The sequence below is a fragment of the Tympanuchus pallidicinctus genome, unplaced genomic scaffold (assembly GCF_026119805.1).
Source record: "Tympanuchus pallidicinctus isolate F22 unplaced genomic scaffold, pur_lepc_1.0 scaffold7, whole genome shotgun sequence".
Taxonomy (NCBI): Eukaryota; Metazoa; Chordata; class Aves; order Galliformes; family Phasianidae; genus Tympanuchus; species Tympanuchus pallidicinctus.
The window spans coordinates 25,567,207-25,587,193 of record NW_026294791.1 but is presented as its reverse complement, the minus strand read 5'-3'; the positions used below and the strand labels follow the sequence as shown (position 1 = coordinate 25,587,193).

Sequence of the window (19,987 nt, the reverse complement as noted above, 5' to 3'; positions counted from 1 at the left end):
TAGATGATCTTACTGATCCCAATCCTTACTGATTCTGTGATATTGGACCCCAAATCACAGGGCAGGAAAGTGGGAGTAAACAGGCAGTGGGGAGAAATGCCATAAGTCACAAAGCATGACATGCCTGGACACCACACATACCCTTCCCCTGCACTGCACCTGGGAGCTGTGCTGCTCACTTGTGGCTCAGTGCAGGGCATCTCTAAGGAGATCTAGGAATTAGATGATCTTTGATCCCTTCCAATCCAAGCCATTCTATAATGGCTATATAGAATTCTATACCCATTCTATATATTCTATGCCATTCATGGACATGGCATAGGCAATGTGCTGGGATTATCATTTCGCCCCCCTGTCAAGTGCCTAAGAGGGATGAGATGGAGAAGAAATGCACAGTAGTAGGAATCAGCAGGCTGAGTGTGGAGAGTTAGGGGAAAAAAAGCATTCACAATTTCATGCTTGTTATCTGTATTAGTTTGGCTTGTGGGGGTCTGTTATGAGCCCCACAAGATGCAGTATCATAAAACGTAAGTACAATCAATGACATTCCTGATACATGACTTACAATGTTCATAATAATGGTTTAGGAAATGCATCTCACAGGACAGCATGCTAGCTAGGACTATATTGAGGCATACAACGTAAGTTCAATTCCAAAAAGCTCTGAAAGAAAATGGGATGTGGTGGCACCTCCCTCCCCCTCCACTTTTTTGGAATGCACATTTTGCATCTGCCAGTTGCAGAGAGCAAAACAAGCAGTAGCATTTGGTAAAGAGCCATCAGGCAACCCACGCTGTCTGTGCAACCCAGCTAAAAAGCCAGGAGACAAGGTCAGGTGGTGGAAAGAGAGGGGAGGAATCCATGTGCAACAGAAGAAAGACATGCAGCACCCTTAGGGCAACACAGCTTTGGGGTGGGATTATCCTGGTAACGGGAAGTGCTGAATGTCCAGCCTCTTGTGTTGGAAGAAGCAGTGGAGGAAGCCAAATATGAGCTAAACTATTTTCTCTTCTTTTCATGGTTTTCTTCTAGAAACTGCACTTCTAACACTCTTATCAAGAACAACATTTTGTCCAGATAAAAAACATTATGTTCATCTTAAACTTGTCTAGCACTTCCAGCAATCTCCAGGGAATCTGGCAAATGTGTAGGTAATGGATCTAAATAAAGTGTCTTGCAGGCAAGTATTACATGTGCCTGGAAACCCAGACGAAAATGGAAGCGATCCAAGGGCTGGAAGGAGTTTTCCAGCCAGCCTTAAGGTCAGTTGATGGGGTCAGGATAGAAGACATTCCATCGGTAGCTGTAACAGCATCCACACAGCATGGGGCAGGTCGCAGACACACAAATCATGATAGCAGGGTGAAAATAACCCTCTTTGTCACATTTTTGCTTGGATAAGCAAGAGTTGCTTGTAGAGCATACAGCTGTGTTGGTGCTGGCTTGACAGCTCAAGGGTACATGCAGGGAACATAGAAATACCCACAGCCACACCATACTTCCAGCCAGGGCAGAGCCACTTGGGAGAAGATGATGACCCTCGAGGCTGGGCTGGAGGGCAGCCTGAACAGGTGGAGGGCAACCTGCCCACGGCAGGGGTTGGAGCTCCATGATCCTTAAGGTCTCTTCCAACCTAAGCCAGTCTATGATTGATTCTATGAGCCCAGGCCCAGCCAAAGCTAACACTGGCTTTCCTGTAGCTGAAACCCTCCAGAGGTCCAGCCTGAAGAAGGGGTATGAGCGTTCCCCAAGCAGGCAGAGCCAGAAGACGGCACGACAGCATGGAGGTGGAAGAACATTGCAGAGCCAATCTCATGGGTTCAGATCCATGGCTTCAAAGGAGCATCGGCAGCATTCAAACAAACACTCTCTGCTGGCTAAATAACATCATCTGCAAGTGATTTGTCCTGTCACCACCAATCTGGCTGCTTTGCCCTTGCAGACAATCAAACAGGAGGCCTGCTTTCCAAGATTTGTCATCACCAGATCTGACTGCAGCTGCCTGAATGTCTTTCCAAGCAGGGCAAACTGCAAACAATTCATCAGCAGCTCATGTCATCCCATCCTGAGCATTTCCAGAGGGTGGAATTCACCCTTTGACATATAGATTCATGCAGCAAATGATAATGCTCGGATAATCCAGTGGCATTTCTTGTCATCCCATGCCAACCTCACTGCCACATGGGGCTGAAAGATGCAGCTTCCACCCCGTGCTGGGGTTCATTCGTTTCCTCACTGATGGCAATACTTGTGGCTACGTGACAAATCCAGATTCCCAAACTAAGGAATTTGATGCACTCATCACAAAAAAAACCACCACAACAGATGTCATGGTGCATGCAAACTGGGGATAGATTTTACACATGGCAGTTGAGGACAGAGTTGCACCACCACAGCTGGGCTCAAAACAAAGGTGAGACATGAATCCAAGCCTGCTGGTCTCACAGTGCTGTGGGAATGAGGTGCTGGTGGAAACCTTAGCAAAGCTGAACTAGGAGAGATGCCTAAGAGACCTTGCATGCAAGAGAACAATCAGATATTTGTTGAATTTTTCTGACTCCCCTTAGGGAGAAATTATGAACCTTGATTTTACGAGGTTCAACAAACACAAGTGCAAGGTCTTGCACTGAGTCATGGCAACCCCCAAAACCAAGCTGGGGGATTTAAGGATGGAGCACAGCTGTGCTGAAAAGAACATGGGGGTACTGGTGAATGGCAGCTGGACATGAGCCAGCAATGTGTCCACAAAGCTCAGAAAGCCACCCAGATCCTGGGCTGCACCAAAAGCAGCGTGGCAAGCAGGGTGAAGGAAGTGATCCTGCCCATCTGCTCTGTGCTGGTGAGGCCTCACCTGGAGTGCTGCGTGCATATGTGAAGCCCTCAGTACAGAAATGATGTGGACCTATTGGAGCTCGTTCAGAAGAGGGCCACAAAAATGACCCAACGGATGGAACACCTCCCCTTTGAGGACATGCTGAGAGCTAAGGCTGTGCAGTATGGGGAGGAGAAAGCTTCAGGGAGACCCGAGAGCAGCTTGTCAGTACCTAAAGGAGGGCTGTAAGAAAGGAGGAGACAGATTCTTTAGCAGAGTCTGTAGTGACAGGACAAGGGAAGTGGTTTCAAACTGAAAGAGGGATGATTTAGGCTGGATATAAGGAAGAATTATTTTTATAGTAAGAGCAGTGAGGCAGTAGCACAGGCTGCCCAGAGAGGTGATGGTGCCCCATCCCTGCAGACAGCCAAGGTCAGGCTGGGTGGACTCTGAGCACTGAAGGAGCCGTGGGTGTCCCTGCTCAGTGCGGAGACTGGGACCAGATGGCCTTTTAGAGTCCCTTCCAACTCAAAAGATTCTGTGATTCTATGTGGAGGAAAGGGGATCTCTGATCCTCTGCTAGAAATCTGTAAGTGGTGATCTGGAGAAGCAGGGCTGGAAAACAGCAATACAGCAGAAAGAAGAGCTGTCCAGAGGAGGGCACTCAGAGGACTGTGCATTTTGTAGATAGGAACTGTTGCTGATGTACATATGAAGTAATCCTGACTACTAGCCAGACTCAAGAGTCCAGTTCTTTGGAGGCCAGATGCTACCAAACATCACTGCATCCCACATAACTTCACAGCCCAACTTGCTAAGCTTTCTGGAAAAATCCATATGACTAGGAAATTGCTCAAAGACAAGATGCTGGAGGAGACGGGAACATTTGTTTGACTCCACAGGCAGGGAGTGGGAGGGCATCTCTACACCCTGGAGCTGGATGGGCCAGAGCCACCTGAAGCAGCGCTGGTGGAGCTTAGCATGAAGGGACTAGGCCACCTGGTAGGGTGGCAGAGTATGATGGGCTGAGTGATTTTCCATCACCTAGTCCTACTACACTTATGACCTTCAAGGGAGATGGCCAAATCCTAAACCTACACACAGGACTGCTTTCTGAGCCTACCTGGGTCCCAGCTCGTCCTCACAGCGCCAGGTGAACTCCCCAAAGCTCTCGTAGTGCTGGTTGTAGTGGTAAAGAACACGGTGCAGGCTGGGGGAGCCAAGGTCCAGCAGGGTGTTGTAGGCTGTTTGCTGCTCCTTGCCACTGGTATAGCCATTGAAGAGGTTGTAGATCTTGTCTGCAATTTCTGGGCAGAAGAACAAGGGGTATTCAGTGGGGTGCAAAGAACAAAGTCCACCAGGATAATGCTCAGCTCTAGCGAAGCCAAGAGACAAATCCTCTGTGGCATTTACTGGAGCCAAGATTTGTCCCCTGGGGTATGATTAATGTCATATCAAGGCAGTGGAGGAACAACAGAGTAGATGTCATTCCCCAGGCTCAGCTGGACTAATCAATCCAGTTTAGGTTCTCATAGTTTGACCCAATTAGAAAGAGAAATGGTTGGTGACATCAGGTACTGTTAGTAAAATGCCATTTATCTAGAAGAAAGAACACAACTGGGATTTCTTCAGACACCACTTATGCTATCACCTCCTTTCTGAGCAGGTCAAGCAAGATTTTCCTCAGCTATTTCTCTACCCATTCTCAACATGTCTTGAGTTCCTTCCCCTTCATCCATCTTCTCAGCAGCACAGAGTGCATCTGTGTTTGTCTGGGGTGAAGGAGGCATCGCAGCCAGGACAGGAGATACTTGCAGAGACATAACAGTCAGGAGAGCTCCCTGTCACTGGTCCCAAGCATCACCCTGTGGACGCTCAATCCTATGCCCAGGCACAGGATACATATGTACCCTATGCATAGCTTTACCAACTCACATCCAAATCCCCACCAAGTCTCCATGCCCATGAACAATGAGGCTGCTTTCCAATTGTGTAGGCACACATGAAGCCTCCGGTCAGCACAGGTCAGTGGCTCACCTTGAGCTTTGACATCATCCACCACAGGGCAGGGCGTCTTGACCGTCACATCACTGGACCTGGAGCGTCTCCCCGTGTTATCGACTCCCCAGAGGGTGAACCTGGCCAGAAGGACAGCAGTGAAGCTGCAGGTCCTGGGCCCTCACATGAAGTGAGGAAGGCTCACATGGAGGAGGTGACTCACATGTAGATGGTGTCGGGCTCCAGGCAGCGGATGATGAGGGAGATGGTGGAGGAGAGCCTGTCAGGCACCTGGGCTGGCATGGCGCAGGGGGACTTGGCACCAGAGATGATGTCATCCACAAAGCTCAGCACCGTCTCTAGGGGGAGCAAAGAGGACATGCCACAGATGATGACACTGGTGTCCCCAGGGCTATGCCTACCACCAAGCTGCAAAGGCAGAGCAAAGCTCACACATGAGTTTGGTGTGGAGACAAACCCACTGCTTTTCCCTGCCATCTGTGGGCCCCCTGCAAGGCTCACTGTCATGGCAAGGAGGGAGGGGCTACTTTCCTATGGGATAAGGAATACTTTGCAGCACTCCCTTGCAAACAGGGAGCTAGAGATTGTCCTCCAACATCTCCATCCCACCCTCCCTGCAGTGAGACCCACTCACCAGTCTCCACCTTGGAGTGGTCCGTCCTGTCGGTCACTTTCTCCTGGCGGAGGAGGTAGTCGACGATCTGCACCCCGATGGGGGGCTCCGAGTGCCCCCACTCCAGCACTACCAGCGTGCTGCTGGGTTCATGCACAGTGGAGAGCCGCAGGCTGGAGAGCAATGCTTGCTGGTGAGCACCTTGAGAGGGCAAAGCCCACTGCCCCACAAACCTGCCCCACAAAGCCACCCTAGCCCCACCGCCCCCTATCACCACCCCATTGGCCATCGCCACCTCCTAGACCGACCATACTACGAGGCCAGACAGAGACCTACATGGGGTGTGGGAGAGGTGCACAGGTGGGCAGTCCATCAGCCCCAAAGGCACTTGAGTCGCAGCGACACCAGTCCTCGATGACATCCCCGCTGCCTGAGCACCACAGTGAGCTCATGGTGGCTTCCTGCAAGAGCTGGGAGTGAGGAGAAGCGTGTAAGTTCAGTCTGGCATCCCACCATCAGAGCACGCACTTACTGTGGCGATAGGCTGATGGTTGGACTGGATGATCTCAGAATCACTAAGATTGGAAGAGATCACTATGATTCACCTGTTCCCTGCTGGGTGACACTGAAATGGTTCAGCATGGTCCATCCACCCTGGGGATGGGGTCAGCAAGAGCTGCCAAAACTTGATGTGATGCAAGCTGCCTACAAAGAGCTTTGTAATGCCATCCCACCACTCCCCAAGCTTCTCACCCGCTGCGTCTGGTTGTTGGTGACCAGCTCGTAAATGGGGGCTGCTTTGGTGACCTCAAGCAGAATGGGCTCTGCTGGTGCATCAGGGCTGGAGGTGACGTGGCAGAGGGGACAGGATGAGGGGCAGCGCCCGCGGCTCTGGCACTCCATCCGCACGCCTGCTGCCATGCGCTTGGTGCCTGACTCAGAGAGGCTGGCAATGTACTCGGGAAAGGTGAGCACTTTGGGGTCCCGCTCACGCTCCTCTGACTCATCTGATGGAGAATTGCCTGGGGGAGGGGAGAAAAGAGAATTGCCATGAAGAGGGAGGCAGGGATGGCCTCCATACCATTGCCAAGGGGATGCTCCTAGGAGAGAGAGTGCCCAGACCCACCCCTCCCTGTAGGGATGAAATGCCCTCTGGTTTTGAGAGCAGAAATCAAGACTGGAAAGTGCACCCTGGCATCATCTGTGCCTTAGTTTCCCCAGCCCTTTGCCTGGCTGGTGATGGGCCAACCCTTGCACTGGGTCCCCACGAGAGGGAGCCTCGTTCTTGCAGCTGGAGGCTCAGGAAGGACCCATTTAGTCCCTCCCTCTAAATGAGCTTCATTTCTGATTTCTTTTCTCTGCTCCCTTGGTTCCCAAAAAGCCTCCCAAAAGGCCAGCAGCCCCCACTCACAGAGGCACAGGGAGCACATCCCTTTTAGCAGCTGCTTCATGCCTGCCTCCTTGCATTTGTCCCCAAGAATTAGGTGATTCTTAAGAGGATAGCAACGATGAGGACAAGGCAATAGGTTGGGAAGAACCAAAGGAGGCCGAGGGCATTGCCTGCTGCGGCTGTGGGACACTGCTGGCAGCACATCCACAGCTCTGTGGGAAGAACTTCCTATGGAAGGGTCTGCCAAGCCAATCTCTGAGACCCCTGCGAGGAAAACAGGGCTGTTAAACAAAGCTCTGGATGCAGGAGCACTGCTCAGCCACCCCAGCGAGTTGGAATTGGATCACTTTGGGCTGGCTGTGAATTGCAGCTTCACAGGCACAGAGGGAAAGCAGAGGAGCCAGAGAATGAGATGTCTCTTGCAATTTCTCAGTCGATATCCAGCTCCTGACGTTTGCAAACAAAAAGCAAAGGAGGGAAAGTGGCAGGTGCCAGAGCAAAACCAAAATGTGATGTTGTGGGTGGAAAGAGACTGCCAGACCTGAAAAGCCTCCAAGCAGGAAAATCAAAGAGGAGGAAATTGCAGGAGGGAAAAAAAAAAAAAAATACCCCAAACAACAAGTACTTGCAATCAAAAGATGCTACATCTGGATCCAGCCCTCAGCAAAGCAGCAGTGGGGCTGGACACAGGTGGGCTTGGGAAGAAGCCCAGGCTCCAGGAGCCTGTAGCATCCATTCTCAGAAATGAGTGTTTTACACCCAAGTGGTCCCCAGTGCCCCAGATTTCCAGTTCTCTCCTTGCCTGTGCTGATTCTAAAGCAGGCTGCAGATGCTTGCTCCTCTATAGCAAAAGCAGAGCTGTGTTGGTGTCCCCCAGCCCCTCACCCAGTTTTCCAGAACCTGGTGACCAGTACAGCACTGGTGTGCAGACAAAAAAAGTGAAAGTAAAGTGCTGACAACCCAAGAGAGGAGCACACATCAGCAGGAGGAAAGTCTGGCCCCGGGATGCGAGTGGAAAAGAGCAGATACGGAGGAGACAAAGGAAAGGAAGGAACAGGATTAAAGGCAAATAGCAGCTAAGTCCAGAATCAGACAGGACAGCTTGGTGGGATTAGCGCCTTCGTCTTTCATCTCCCCAGGGATGTGGGTATTTATTTTCCTTGCTGGCCGGGGCTGATGCTGGCTGCAGTCCATGAAGTCCTTGGACCAGCTTCAGTGAGTGGGAGCCGGGTGGAAATAGGAAAATGAGGTGGGACGCAGCTTTTGCAAAGACTGGGCACTGTGCCTGCTGTGCCAATGGCAAACCCAGATACTGCTCAGCCAGGGGTGGCTACGGGAATAGTCCTGGGGCTCCTACCTTTACTGATGTCCTCATACTCCAACCAGAGCTGCCGCTGGACCTGCCTGTTGGGGTACCAGATGGAGCAAGACTCCTCAAAGCCATACACGGCCTCTTGGATGTAGTGGTTGCCAAACTGGTCCAGCAGTGCCACAAAGTCCCTGCGAGAGGTGGCCCCATCCAGAGAGTGCAGTGCATTGCTGAAGGCTGGGGAGAAAACATGAGGGGATGCTCAAACCTCTGCAGATGCTCAAATCTCTGGGGATGCTCAGCCCTTGGATCCTCTACACATGCGATGTGCACCCAGCACCCCAGCAGCCACCACCCTGCATGTGGTGCATCCATTACTGCCTCTTCTCCCCACATGCTTACACTGGGAGATGGTCAGCTGGTTGAGCCGGACGTGGTACATGACAGACTGCACCTTCCAGTGCTGTAGCAGAGGGTATCCTGACACCTCACTGAAGTTCACCATCCCTGCCAAGAGAGAACATGACGCTCGGACATGGGGTAACCACAGCAGCCACAGCAACTTGCACCATGACCAGGGTGAGATGACAAAAGGGGAAGGGCCAGCACAAATCATATCTCCACCATCAGCTGTTCCACATGCATTAACACTGCAACATAGAAGGAAAACCCATGGGCTCACTTCATCCTGCTGGCCAGAAAATACAGCAGAAGATAATGAGCCTCCTCCCACATCCCTCCTGCCTCCCCAGACATGCCCAGGTGTGTTAATTGCTTTGTTAATGAGAGCTGCACTTTTGAAATGAGCTGTTAGCAGGCCTAGTCACTATCACACCATGGTTGTGGCCAGCCCAGAGGCTCTGGGGACTGAGCTGGACACGTGTGCACAGGGAAACCACCTTCCTATGTCCTTTGGGGCATCATGGCAACGCTGGGGTTAGGCAAGACCTGAAACCTTTTGGAAATGGCCAGGATGAGAGTTGGGGTGGTCAACCCAGAGACAGACCCCACTCCTGAGTGCAAAGTGACAAAGAAGCCACCAAGCCTGCAACAACGCCCCAGAAAACAAACTGAGGGTTTTGGTGGCCTTTATTTTGGTGGCCAGAGCATCCCGCAGCGTGCTGCAGAAGGATGCTGGGACTCAGCCATCTTCTCCCCAGCGGTGCCACAGCCACACATCCCACGTAGCAAACCTCTGCTCAGTAGGGAAGCAGTGAGTCCCGCTGCTAAACAGCCCCACAGCAGGAGTTCAGGAGGAAAACAATGTGCATTCACCCTCCTCAGCAAGAAAGGGAGGCAGAGGATAAGGAGGATGAGGTCCTCTGCCTTGCAGTGCTTCTTCCTTCAGTGCTGGCTGCTACAAACAGCTTCAAAGCATTGCTCTTCCCTGCAAAAGTGTTTATGCAAAAACAGCCCTTCCTTACTCAGCAGCTCTGCCTCTTGTGTATTCACAGCGATGCCCAGATCTGCCTACTGACAGCACAGATTTCACTTCTTTTCCATTTTTTTTTCCCCACCTTCTTAATCAGTCACAAAGAGCCAGCAGAGCAGTGGGAAATGAATAGGATAATTTGCTGGCTTCTGCCTCTTTGGAATTATTGCCACTGAATTCCCCGGTGCCTTCACGATGCTGCGGCCGTGGTGGCATCACCTTAAGTCACATCTGTGATATCCTATGGGCATTGCCAAACAGAGCTAGGACCCCACCTCAGTCCTCATGGCCCATAACACACTGACAGGACAAACCAAAACGTATTTGTGGTTTTGAATACCTCTTGACACCAGTGACTCTGATTTGGAAGCCTATCAAACTGTCAAAACTATTTGGAAAACATTTCTGCTTGGAATAAAAAAAAGACTTTTCGCAAATTCCCCAACTATCTGATGGACAATTGAGCTTTTACACCACACAATTAATTTGCAGCCTCTCCCTTGCAAATGGACAAGCTGGCAGAAGGCAGTGATGTTATAGGTTCCCCTTATTTGCTGTTGGCTGAAAGAGATATGGGAAATGCATCGCCTTCCCTTACAGCTGCTGATGCAGGTGGGCACTGGGTGCTGAAGCCAGGCTAAATGCATCTCATCTTTCAGCATCCCCCAAGAGGATGAGGGTATGGTTGAGCTCACTCACCAGTGAGGAATTCGGGGTCAGGTGTGGGGTCTGAGAGCTCCTCTTGGCACTGGTTTTCCAGGGGCACGGTGGCCACCACCAGTCCATCTGGCAACTGCTGCTCCAGGCCCCTGGCAAAGTTGTTCTGTCTGGAAGTACAGTGGGGAGAGGAGAACAGGGCAGGGAACAAGGGCCAGTGATCCATCCCTAAAACTCTACCAAGCACCATTCTCTTCCTCTGGTCATGACTTATGAAGGCCATTGTGGCTTTTGGTGGCCATCTTCAGATGAACCCTTACCTGCAACCCATCCACCTCCTGCAAAGCTTGGCTAAATGTGGTTGGATCAGGGTCTTGGAGACCCAAGGGCTGCAGAGAGGATGGGAAAGGCTGACCCTACTGATGGTCATCCCTCCACATCTCCACTCACCTAAACGTCCCTTTGAGCACCTGCCCTGGAGCCACCTCCTTGGAGTGGTTGTTGTAGCCATAGAAGACCTCCCCAAAGAGCGTCTGGTTCATGGGCAGCTCACGGGGCTCACCACAGTCCACACCATCAGGGCACGACTCTGAGATGAGCTGGCATGATCGCCCATCTGTACCCAGCTTGTAGTCCTCAATGCACCTGAGAAGCCAGCAGCAGGGCGCACCATCAGCTGCAGCCCCTCCAGTGGGGATCAAGACCACCCCAGCATGGAATGATGATGGGGTACTCACCCACAGAACATGAGGATGTTGTAGAGCAGAGGGTCGTCAGGCAGAGGCACCATCTGCTGCAGGCACAGCTGCTCACAGCCCCCATTGAAGCCATCAGAGCAATCAACACCAACATGGCGGTCATAGCAACCCGTGCCATCCTTCATTGGGCTCAGGCCCGTTGGGCACTGGCGAAGGGAAAAGAGAGAGGTGAGATGAGGGTGGTGCTCTCAGAGGCCCCTTCATCAGAAAATAATGTTAGGGAAATATGAAAAGGTCACAACTTGCACCAAAACCAGCTCATACTGCAACAAATATTCATCCCAAGCTGGCCACGCACCACGCAGCCTGTTGAGTCCAACTTGCGATCTGCGATGCAGCGGAAGTTCTTGCTGCAGCCCCCATTGTCCCTGGAGCAGTCACGGACAGGGCCAAAGGAGTCAAGAAGAACCTCCAGGCTGTCGAAGGAGGAGGAGGTCATCAGCTCTTCCCTGTAGGGAGTAGGAGATGTTTCACCACTCTGTTTGGTGCCAACAAGGTGTACCCAGCTCTCACCAGCCCCTATGTCCTTTGGGGTGCCCCTTTGCTCCATGGGCACACCACCAGAATATTTGCTAGAGAAAATATTCAACGGCCTTGCCTTCACCTTGCTCACACCTACCTGACCTCCACAGCGTCCTCCATCACTGTCATGTCGGTCTTGCACTTAGCTGAGGGGTTGATGGCCAACTCAGCTGGAGGGATGACAAAGCTCTTGCTCAGTGGCAGCCACATGCCTTCCCCCAGTGTGTAGGTGAACCTGTCAAGAGAGTGAGCACGTGGGGGAAACTCCAAACCCCATCAATGCAGGGATATCATGCCAGGGCTGAGCAGGGAGTGCTGTTGCTGAAACACAGCCCTCAAACCTCTCCCCTCCCTACAAAAGGAGCTAGGTTGGTCCCAAATCTATCCTCAGCTGGATACAGGCTTCTCGAGCACCTATCTGCCAGGAGCATGCTGCTGGGGAGCGTAGGGAGCAGGAAGGATAACAAGAGATTATTCATGTATTTATTCCTCCTCTCCAAGGTGTCCATGGCTGCTGCAGCTCCAGGGCTAGCAGGGGGAGGCAGCAGAGGCAGGTGCTCTGTGAGATGCATCAAGAAGGGACAAGTCTTCCAAGTGCACCCAAATGACCCCAAAAAGCAGCAGTAGGATCTTTCCAGCTCATATGTCCCCTAGGTGGTGGCACAGGGCACTAAGGTCAGCCAAGACATGGGGGACCACGTGCTGCACCTTCCCCAGAACTAGCACCAGTAACTGAAAGGAAGACCCAAGGATTGGTGGTGAAGCTGAAGGCAGACTTACCGAAAAATCTTATCTGATGGCTGCTCACCCAGCACCAAGTCGAAGCCGCGCTGAAATATGGTGTACGGCCAGGGCCTGGAAGAGAAACACAGGAGCACCATGCCAGCATCCCAAAATGCCTCCCCAGATTTGCACTGCAGCAAGTACCTGTGATGCACACACAAGGTGGTAAAATAGTTCCACGATTTTGGGAGAGCGGGGGATCTTTAGAATTTGGGTGTTCCTACACAGCTGGTGCATCCAGTGAACAGCATATCTCATCCTTTACTTTGAGGTACTGTAGGCTCCAGTCCCCCCCTTTCCCACTGCTGCAGCATCCCTGAGCCTCACAGCCCTGCACCCTCAGGCACCACCCACCTATTCCCATCATGGGAATGTTAGCACATGTCTAGGGACAGCTGCACCCATGGCCAGGATGCTTTGGGATGTGCAGCCCACACAGCATGGCCCCATTTGAAGTGTATCCTTTGCAGAGCGTCTTCTATAGAGCATTCTTCGCAGAGCATTTCTTGCACAGGGTCATTTGCAGAGAGACTAGCAAGTCGAAGACCAGCAATGAAATAAAAAGGAGTCCAGAGGAGTAACAGCCAGATCCAACCGAATCCCGAATCTCATTTGTAGAATGAGCTCAGAACTGGAGATTTTTCCATCCTGTCACCTTTAAAACATCCGCTGAGGGCACACATCCACACGAGCAGCATGGCAAACACCTGGTGAGCCTGGGGATTTTCTCTGAAGGCAATTACAGCTCTCCTGCACAAGCACTTCAATTCCTAATCTGAAGTTATTTCAGCAAGGACACAAAAAAATCCTGATTGCAGGATTAGAGCACTGCTCATTTCCTGCCTGGGACACAATGGCACTTCTGTGACCAGGCACAGGATTACATCCAGTAGCAGAGCTCAGTGCCCTGGATAAGGTCTGTGTGGATGGGAAGCAGTGCTCTCTTTGCACCTTGCCAGATCCTTGAATGCTGCCCACAGCAGCATCCCACACTGCAACAGATGGGCTTTATTCTCTCTTCTCCACAGTGCACTGGGCTGGGAACAAAAGCAGAGGCAAGGTATTGTTCCTCATCAGCTTGGCTAGACAAATGGTCGTGAAGAGCCGTGCTGCACTTCCAGTGGTTCTCAGCCCACAGTAGTGATGCAGAGGCAGGGTGGCCAGCCCAGGGATGCAAGAGCACAGTGCCATGTAGGTTAGGTACAGGGAAATCAGCACAAGGCCATTCAATAGCCCCTCAAGGGCACAATTTCCAACGATGCCTAAAAGTCAGGCAGTGATGGCTTTAAGCCAGAGCACTCCACCCAACGCATCTCTCCAGGAGCTCCATGTTGATTCTTCCTCTCACGAAGCTGAAAGTTCCCTCCTTGCTGCCTTGTTACTCCTGCTGCTAAAGATGAGGACACATCCTTCCCATCACTGCCTCTTCCTCTGCGTGGTTTTGCTACTGTTTCATTCCATCTTCCTTCTCCTATGCATCACTGGCAGGCTCCTTGCTGCTCTGCTTGCAGGTGCTTACGTTGCACAGTCTTCAGAGCTCACAAAGTGAACAGAGATAGATTAGAAGCAGTACTGTGTCTGATCAGACTGGGTTAAACAGGCCAGAAAGGACAGCTCTTGGCTCCTTTGGCAAGCCTTGGCAAGCAGGTAGGCATCTGAATCAACAAAATGGGGTTCGCTGGGCACAAGACCCAGCAAGCTCATCCAACAGCATCAGTAAGTTCCTATAGACAAGCTCTACAATGGATCCCCAGCATGGGCATCTTTGCAAGATACATGGTGCTGAGCTGGTGGAAGGGAGAAAGGGGCTGAGCAGAAGATGCTGAAAAGTCACTGCACATGAGCATGGCTGCAATGCCACCAATTGGTGGTTAAGCACCGAAAATAGGCAACTTGACATCTGGTCCCTGAGCTGCTGGTGCTTTCAGTGACTCCCACCCAGACAGTGGCATGAGATTGCTGTGCTGAACCCCCGCAGCCAAGCACCAGCCACCGTGGCCACCACAGCCCTTCCCAGGTGGCTTCAAGCGCAGAGAAAACCAGGAACACACCTGCAGCACCTGCACCCCACACAGACCCAAGGGACACAGTCCAGATGTGGGCACAGTTGTGCAGGGCAGGGGGCAGGTGTCAGAGAATCATTAAGGTTGGAAAGACCAATAAATCATCCGGTCCAACCACCAATCCACACCTATGTCTGCTCTAGACCACATCCCTCAGTATGACTTCCATTGAACACCTCCAAGGATGGTGACTCCATTACATCCCTGTGCAGTCTGCTCCCATACCTCACTGCTCTTTCTGAGAAGAATTTTTCCCTAATATCCAACCTGAAATGTGATCCAAGAGATTATCTCCCATCAGCAACGCCCATCCCAGTGCTACCACCAGCCCTGTTTCAGCTCTGCCTTGCAAGGGTTTCCCCCAGGCTTCAGCTTCCCACCTCCTTGCCTGCTGCCATCCCTTCCAAGCAGCTCTTTATTAAAAATGCTAATGCTGGCACTTTCTCTCCGGGCTGCTCATAAATCTGCAAGGAGAATGGGGCGGGGAGGAGGAGGCGGAGGGCTGGTTTGGTGAAAGGATCTGAAAGAAAGAGGAGCTTTTTATCTGGCCATCCTTCAGGCTCGCAGAGCTGAGGCACACAGCAGGGGATGGAAAAAGACAGAGGAGAAAAAAAGATAGGCAGAAAAAGTGGGGGAAAAAAAAAAAAAAAGATGATGAAAAAAAGAGCAAAAAGAGTTTAAGCAGAAAAAGTGCTGTTCTTGTCACTTCCCTGTGTCCCCAGCTGCTCCACTGGATATGTGGGGATGGACGTGACTGGGTGCACAGCTCACAGGGGGAGAGATATCCCCCAGAAAATGGCACTACCTCAGAGGGTCTCAAGCCCTAGCAGAAAGGTGGGAAAGGGATGTATCTGCCCTCACGTAGTTGTCTGAGCCCACCTTGATGCAGTGCCTACCAGGCTGACAGGTCTCAGTGATGAAACTCACAGAGTCATAGAACCATCAAATCATTAAGATGGCAAAGACCACTAAGATCATCTAGTCCAACCATCAGCCCATGCCTGTGACCACTCAGACCATGTCACTCAGTGCCACAATTATCCTCTTCTGAAAAACCTCCAGGGATGGTGACTCCAACCCCCCCGATGCCCCAGATTTCCCTATGCAATAGTGAAGAGCAACAATAGCAGAAAATGGAAAGGCACGTTGACCCCCTTAAATGCAGAGGATCTAAGATCTCATTGTGCTGCCTTGGGTAAGAAGAACACATGGTGATGGGACAGCCATGGGACATCACATAATGAATCCACAGGCTCAAGAAGTATGAATGTGGGCAGGAAACAGCTTGCTAGCTGAAGGCACAATTAGCAATCTGATTTTGGGTAGTCATACCATGCCACAGTCAAGGGAATTTGGTTCAAACAAAGTTGGCCGGATTGCTGGAAACCACTTCTCCTACCTGAGAAACGTTAGAGGAAAAGCCAAAAAAGCAGCTAATTAAAAATGCATAGCAGAGCAGAAAAGCAGACTGCTATCAAACAAACAGTGCAAAGCAGATTTGTTTAAAACAGCTGAAGAGCAGCACACAATGCAGGCGATCAAATTTATCTGCTGCACATGATCAAAAAGATCTCATTTTTGAAAAACTAGTGCTGATTTAGGGACCAGATGCGTTCGGTAAGAGATGCACTGGGAAGGTGGGGATCTCAACATGGTATCCAAAATACATGCAGCACACATAGCCTCACTGCTGTCACCAAAAAACTTCCAAAGCTCCCTGCTTTTCTGGTCATCCCATTCAGAAGCAATAGGATCCTAAGGGGCCAGACTCAGTGCCTGGATTGGGTCACAATATTGGAGGGGTTAGGAATGTATTAAAGAAACACCTGCCAGAAGTGACTCAGATGCCATTGGTCCCCTTGGGATGCAGGATGGAGAAGCTGATTTCCAGCATCTCCAGAAAGATACTCGTTACACACCCAGCTTAAACCAAAATGCTTCACATGGCCACACTTTCCAGAAATCCTATCAACAGTGAAAGCTGCAGGCAGGGATGATGGAGTTACTGTTGGTTTCTGCTGCTACTGTTTTCCAAAACTAAAATCTGATGGGCACAAGGTAGAGGCACAAAATGATCCCTGTTTCACATGGCTTGAGAGAGAAGCTCTTGAAGGACAGTGAAGGAAACCCACAGCACTGAAGCCCTCTGGGGAGCACAGGGAGGAGCAGGAGAACCATGGATATCTCCAGTACGGTCAAGGGCTGAGGAAGAAAGACAAAGATCTGCTTGTTTTCCATGCCCCAGAGAGAAAAGAAGGTGTGAGATGCTGTGTATGATTTGTCACAGTACAACTTTGGTATCTCAGAAGAACCACAGAATGGCTGAGGTGGGAAGGGATCTCCAGAGGCTACCTGAGATGGTGCTAAAGATCCCTTTGAATTAAGCAGAGCAAACAACTTCTTAAAGGGCAGGAATGCATTTGTCTTCCTTGTCCTTGGCTTCTCTCCTGCTTGCTACCATCTGCACTTTTTTTTCCCCCAAAACTCAGCCTTTTCTCCCCTCTCCCTTTAGATGGAGCAGTTCATCCAGGAAGAAGCTAGAGAAGAGTAAGGTGCATGGAAGCAGTGAGGCTGCAGTCCCACACCCAGCAGCAGCAAAAAGCAGAGCAGAAGGAAGCAAACACACCTACACATATGTAATTACATGCGTTTACAAACATCTTTGATGGACAAAGTCACTTGCCCCTTCACTCTGTGAGCAAGGTATGGGTCTGGCACGCTGTGAGTGGCTGTTGGCTCCTTCCAACCCACCCTGAGACACCCAGCATGGACAATCAACCTCCTCCCTATATGCCCCTGTCCTCATCACTCAGTGCTGCTCATGGGAAGAAGCAGGGGAAGACATGGGTAGCTGCAGACATCACCACAGGACACTTGTTCTCTGGGGATGAGACTGGGGACCCAACCATGCTGCTCCACATCCCCCATCTATGCATCCCATCAGGATCAAGCTGTCCCCAGCCCGGCTCTGCTCACACAGAAGGACAGCCACCTCATCTCCATGGCCAGTACAGGGATTAATTGCTAAATGGCTTTAAAATGAAAGAAGGGGAGAGGGGCTGGGGCTGAGCAGCAGGACCCTGCTCAGAGGGAGGCAGAAGCACAGCAGGAATTCTGAGGCCAGCCTTTGATGACTTTCTCTTCCTAATGCACTAATGACTTCAGAGAGGGTGTTGGGCACTGTGAGTGAAGGGGAAGAGGAAGAGGCTGGAGGTGCTGGTGCATGCACGTATGCAGATTTTTGATGTCTAGGGTGGATCAGAAGCTTTTCCTTTCATGCTTTCAGGAGCATAAAAATATTGAACAGGCATCTCCTGGTGCAGGATGCAGAAGGAGTACCCAGAAAGGGAAGAGGACCAGCTTCAATGCTCTCTGGGGGGTTGTTTACTCTGAAACCTAATGACTTCATCAACACCATTATACCTCAGCTCTCCTTATTCTGAACAGCACAACCCTCCTCTCCTGCGGGGTGGGTAAAGAGCCCACACCCCTCTGATCTCAGGACTCACTGAGCTGCTCTTAACTCTTTCACCAAAGGAGATTTCCCACAGCCCTGCCTTGCTGCTGCAGCCCAAACTGGGTGCAGTGCTGCGGGCACACTCACCCCTGGTTGGTCCCCCACTCATTCCGGATGCAGAGATGCTTATGGACAGGGTCTTTCATGTAGCCCTCATAGCAGAGACACTCACCTACAGAAAGAAGGTGCACATCAGGGACAGGGGGCCCTGCAGGACCCCCACCATCCCCCGCTTACCAGTCTCAGGGTCACATTGATGCTCGCAGGGGTCAAGGAGGCGGCGGGCACAGAGGTCCAGGGCCCAGGGGCCGCTGGAGTTTTGCTGGGAGAAGAGGACGACCTGCGCCGGGTTCAGCCAGTCGCTGGCGTCCAGCTGGCTGCCCTCCAGCAAGATAAAGCGGCTCCCTGCCGCCCGGGGGGCAATCAGCAGCTGTCCCCTCCAGCTCACAACAGCGCTCTCCATCCCATCACAGCACCCTCCATCCTGTGAGAGTTCCCTCCATCCCATGATAGTCACCTCCACACCATCATGGTGCCCCTTCACCCTATGATGGTTCCCTCTGCCCTGTGATTGTTCCCTCCATCCCACAACAGTGTCCTGTTAATCCACAATAGTCTCCTCCATTCCAGTACAGTGCCCTCCATCCTGCAATGGCCCCCTCCATTCCAAGAATCCCAGGCCCCCTCTGCCCCACAATGAACCCCTCTGTCCTACAAACCCACATCCACCCCAGCCTGTATTCTCTAAACCATGTCAGCCCCCTCCACCCAGTGTCCAAGCCAGCCAAACCCACAATGGCCACTACTCATTCTTTTGTTGTGCTGGTGCCATCCATCTCACCCATCCCATATCCACCTCCTGCATCCCACGTCCATCTCCTCTATCCTATGACACCCAACTCCAGCCTGTGCTTGTCCCACCATGCCATGCCCATTCCCACCAAACCTTGCCCACACTTGTATCCTTCATCCCAGTTTTCCCCTCAATCCTGTACCCGCTCCACACCTGTTCCCTCCATCAACTCCCCTCTCCTCCATCACAGCTCCCATCCATGGCTGACATAGGTTGGCAACTGTTGGACTGTGGTCACTCACCATCAGCAATGAGGTGCTCAGGGACATGGAGGGTGATCTTGACAACAAGGGGGCAGCTCATATGGGAGGAACACACCAGGCTGATGATACAGCTTGTCACACTGATGAGGGTTAGAGTGGTCTTGTTCACAGGGCTGCGGGGGGACCCCACTACAAAACACAAAAAGTGCATTCCAACCCCAAACCCAACATAAGAGACAAAGACAGTAGAAAACAGGGCAGAGGTGGGGGAAGCTCACTGCCCAACCTCCTGCATTCACCTCGGCTGCGCCTCCGGCTCCGAGAGGGGTCTGTGTAGAAGGTCAGCTGGGGATCAGTGTCTGCCTCTGTCCCCGAGTCCCCTTCGGGGTTCAGAAAGGCTGAGCCAGCTGTGGGTGACACCAAGCATGGTCACAGCCGTGGCAGCACCCAAACACATCCCATCCCCACACTGCCACAAAGGGCTGCAGGGTGGGTAGGCACAGAGCAGCACATCCTGTCCCGTCCCATCCCATCATTGGTCACCTCGCGCCTTGTTGTTGATGCGCTTGCGTTGGCTGCTGGAGGTGTGGGACAGCAGGGTGGCCTGCTGGTGGTTGGAGTCCACGGGGCTGGTGGCAATGATGTTGTCCTTGTATTTGTTCATCAGAGACAGCTTTGCATTATCACTCCCTGGGCGGGAAGAATTGAAGGCAACATCTTTCAGGGAGAAAGACCAAAAGAAAAGAAAAACAAAAGGGAGGTGAGAAAAAGATTTCCTTGGATCAATCCCCAGCATCCATACAAGGTGACAGGGGTTGATGGACCAGCCTGCTCCCAGTGCAGCTCCTCAAAGCCCTAAGGGGACCAGCACATCCACCAAGCCTGGTTAAACGTGGAGATTTAACATTCAAGGCACTCCTGCATAGCCAGGTCTGCAAAGAAGGCCCCAGAGAGTTTTAGGAAGCACACTGCACTGTCAACAGATGGGCTTCTGGAGAGCCACTAACATCTCACGTGTTCAGAAAAACGTGACAAAATATATATATATATAGGCAA

General features: G+C 51.6%; 1 protein-coding gene across 3 annotated transcripts in view; it reads right to left on the bottom strand.

Annotated features, from left to right (window-relative positions):
* ASTN1 (astrotactin 1) overlaps positions 1-19,987 on the bottom strand; it is a 41,444-nt gene that overhangs the window by 3,969 nt on the left and 17,488 nt on the right. Inside the window, exons 4-22 of one of the 3 annotated variants that reach the window (XM_052666589.1) lie at positions 19,475-19,648; positions 19,231-19,338; positions 18,971-19,120; positions 18,113-18,280; positions 17,963-18,047; positions 12,293-12,367; positions 11,610-11,747; positions 11,289-11,439; positions 10,970-11,136; positions 10,683-10,877; positions 10,275-10,402; positions 8,546-8,650; positions 8,192-8,380; positions 6,198-6,466; positions 5,781-5,914; positions 5,466-5,617; positions 5,034-5,169; positions 4,850-4,950; positions 3,936-4,119 (exon numbers count right to left, since the gene is read on the bottom strand). In XM_052666589.1, the coding sequence (XP_052522549.1) occupies positions 3,936-4,119; positions 4,850-4,950; positions 5,034-5,169; positions 5,466-5,617; positions 5,781-5,914; positions 6,198-6,466; positions 8,192-8,380; positions 8,546-8,650; positions 10,275-10,402; positions 10,683-10,877; positions 10,970-11,136; positions 11,289-11,439; positions 11,610-11,747; positions 12,293-12,367; positions 17,963-18,047; positions 18,113-18,280; positions 18,971-19,120; positions 19,231-19,338; positions 19,475-19,648 (2,809 nt within the window). The remainder of the gene's footprint in view (positions 1-3,935; positions 4,120-4,849; positions 4,951-5,033; positions 5,170-5,465; positions 5,618-5,780; positions 5,915-6,197; positions 6,467-8,191; positions 8,381-8,545; positions 8,651-10,274; positions 10,403-10,682; positions 10,878-10,969; positions 11,137-11,288; positions 11,440-11,609; positions 11,748-12,292; positions 12,368-17,962; positions 18,048-18,112; positions 18,281-18,970; positions 19,121-19,230; positions 19,339-19,474; positions 19,649-19,987) is intronic. The other 2 variants (XM_052666590.1, XM_052666591.1) reach the window with 2 other exon arrangements.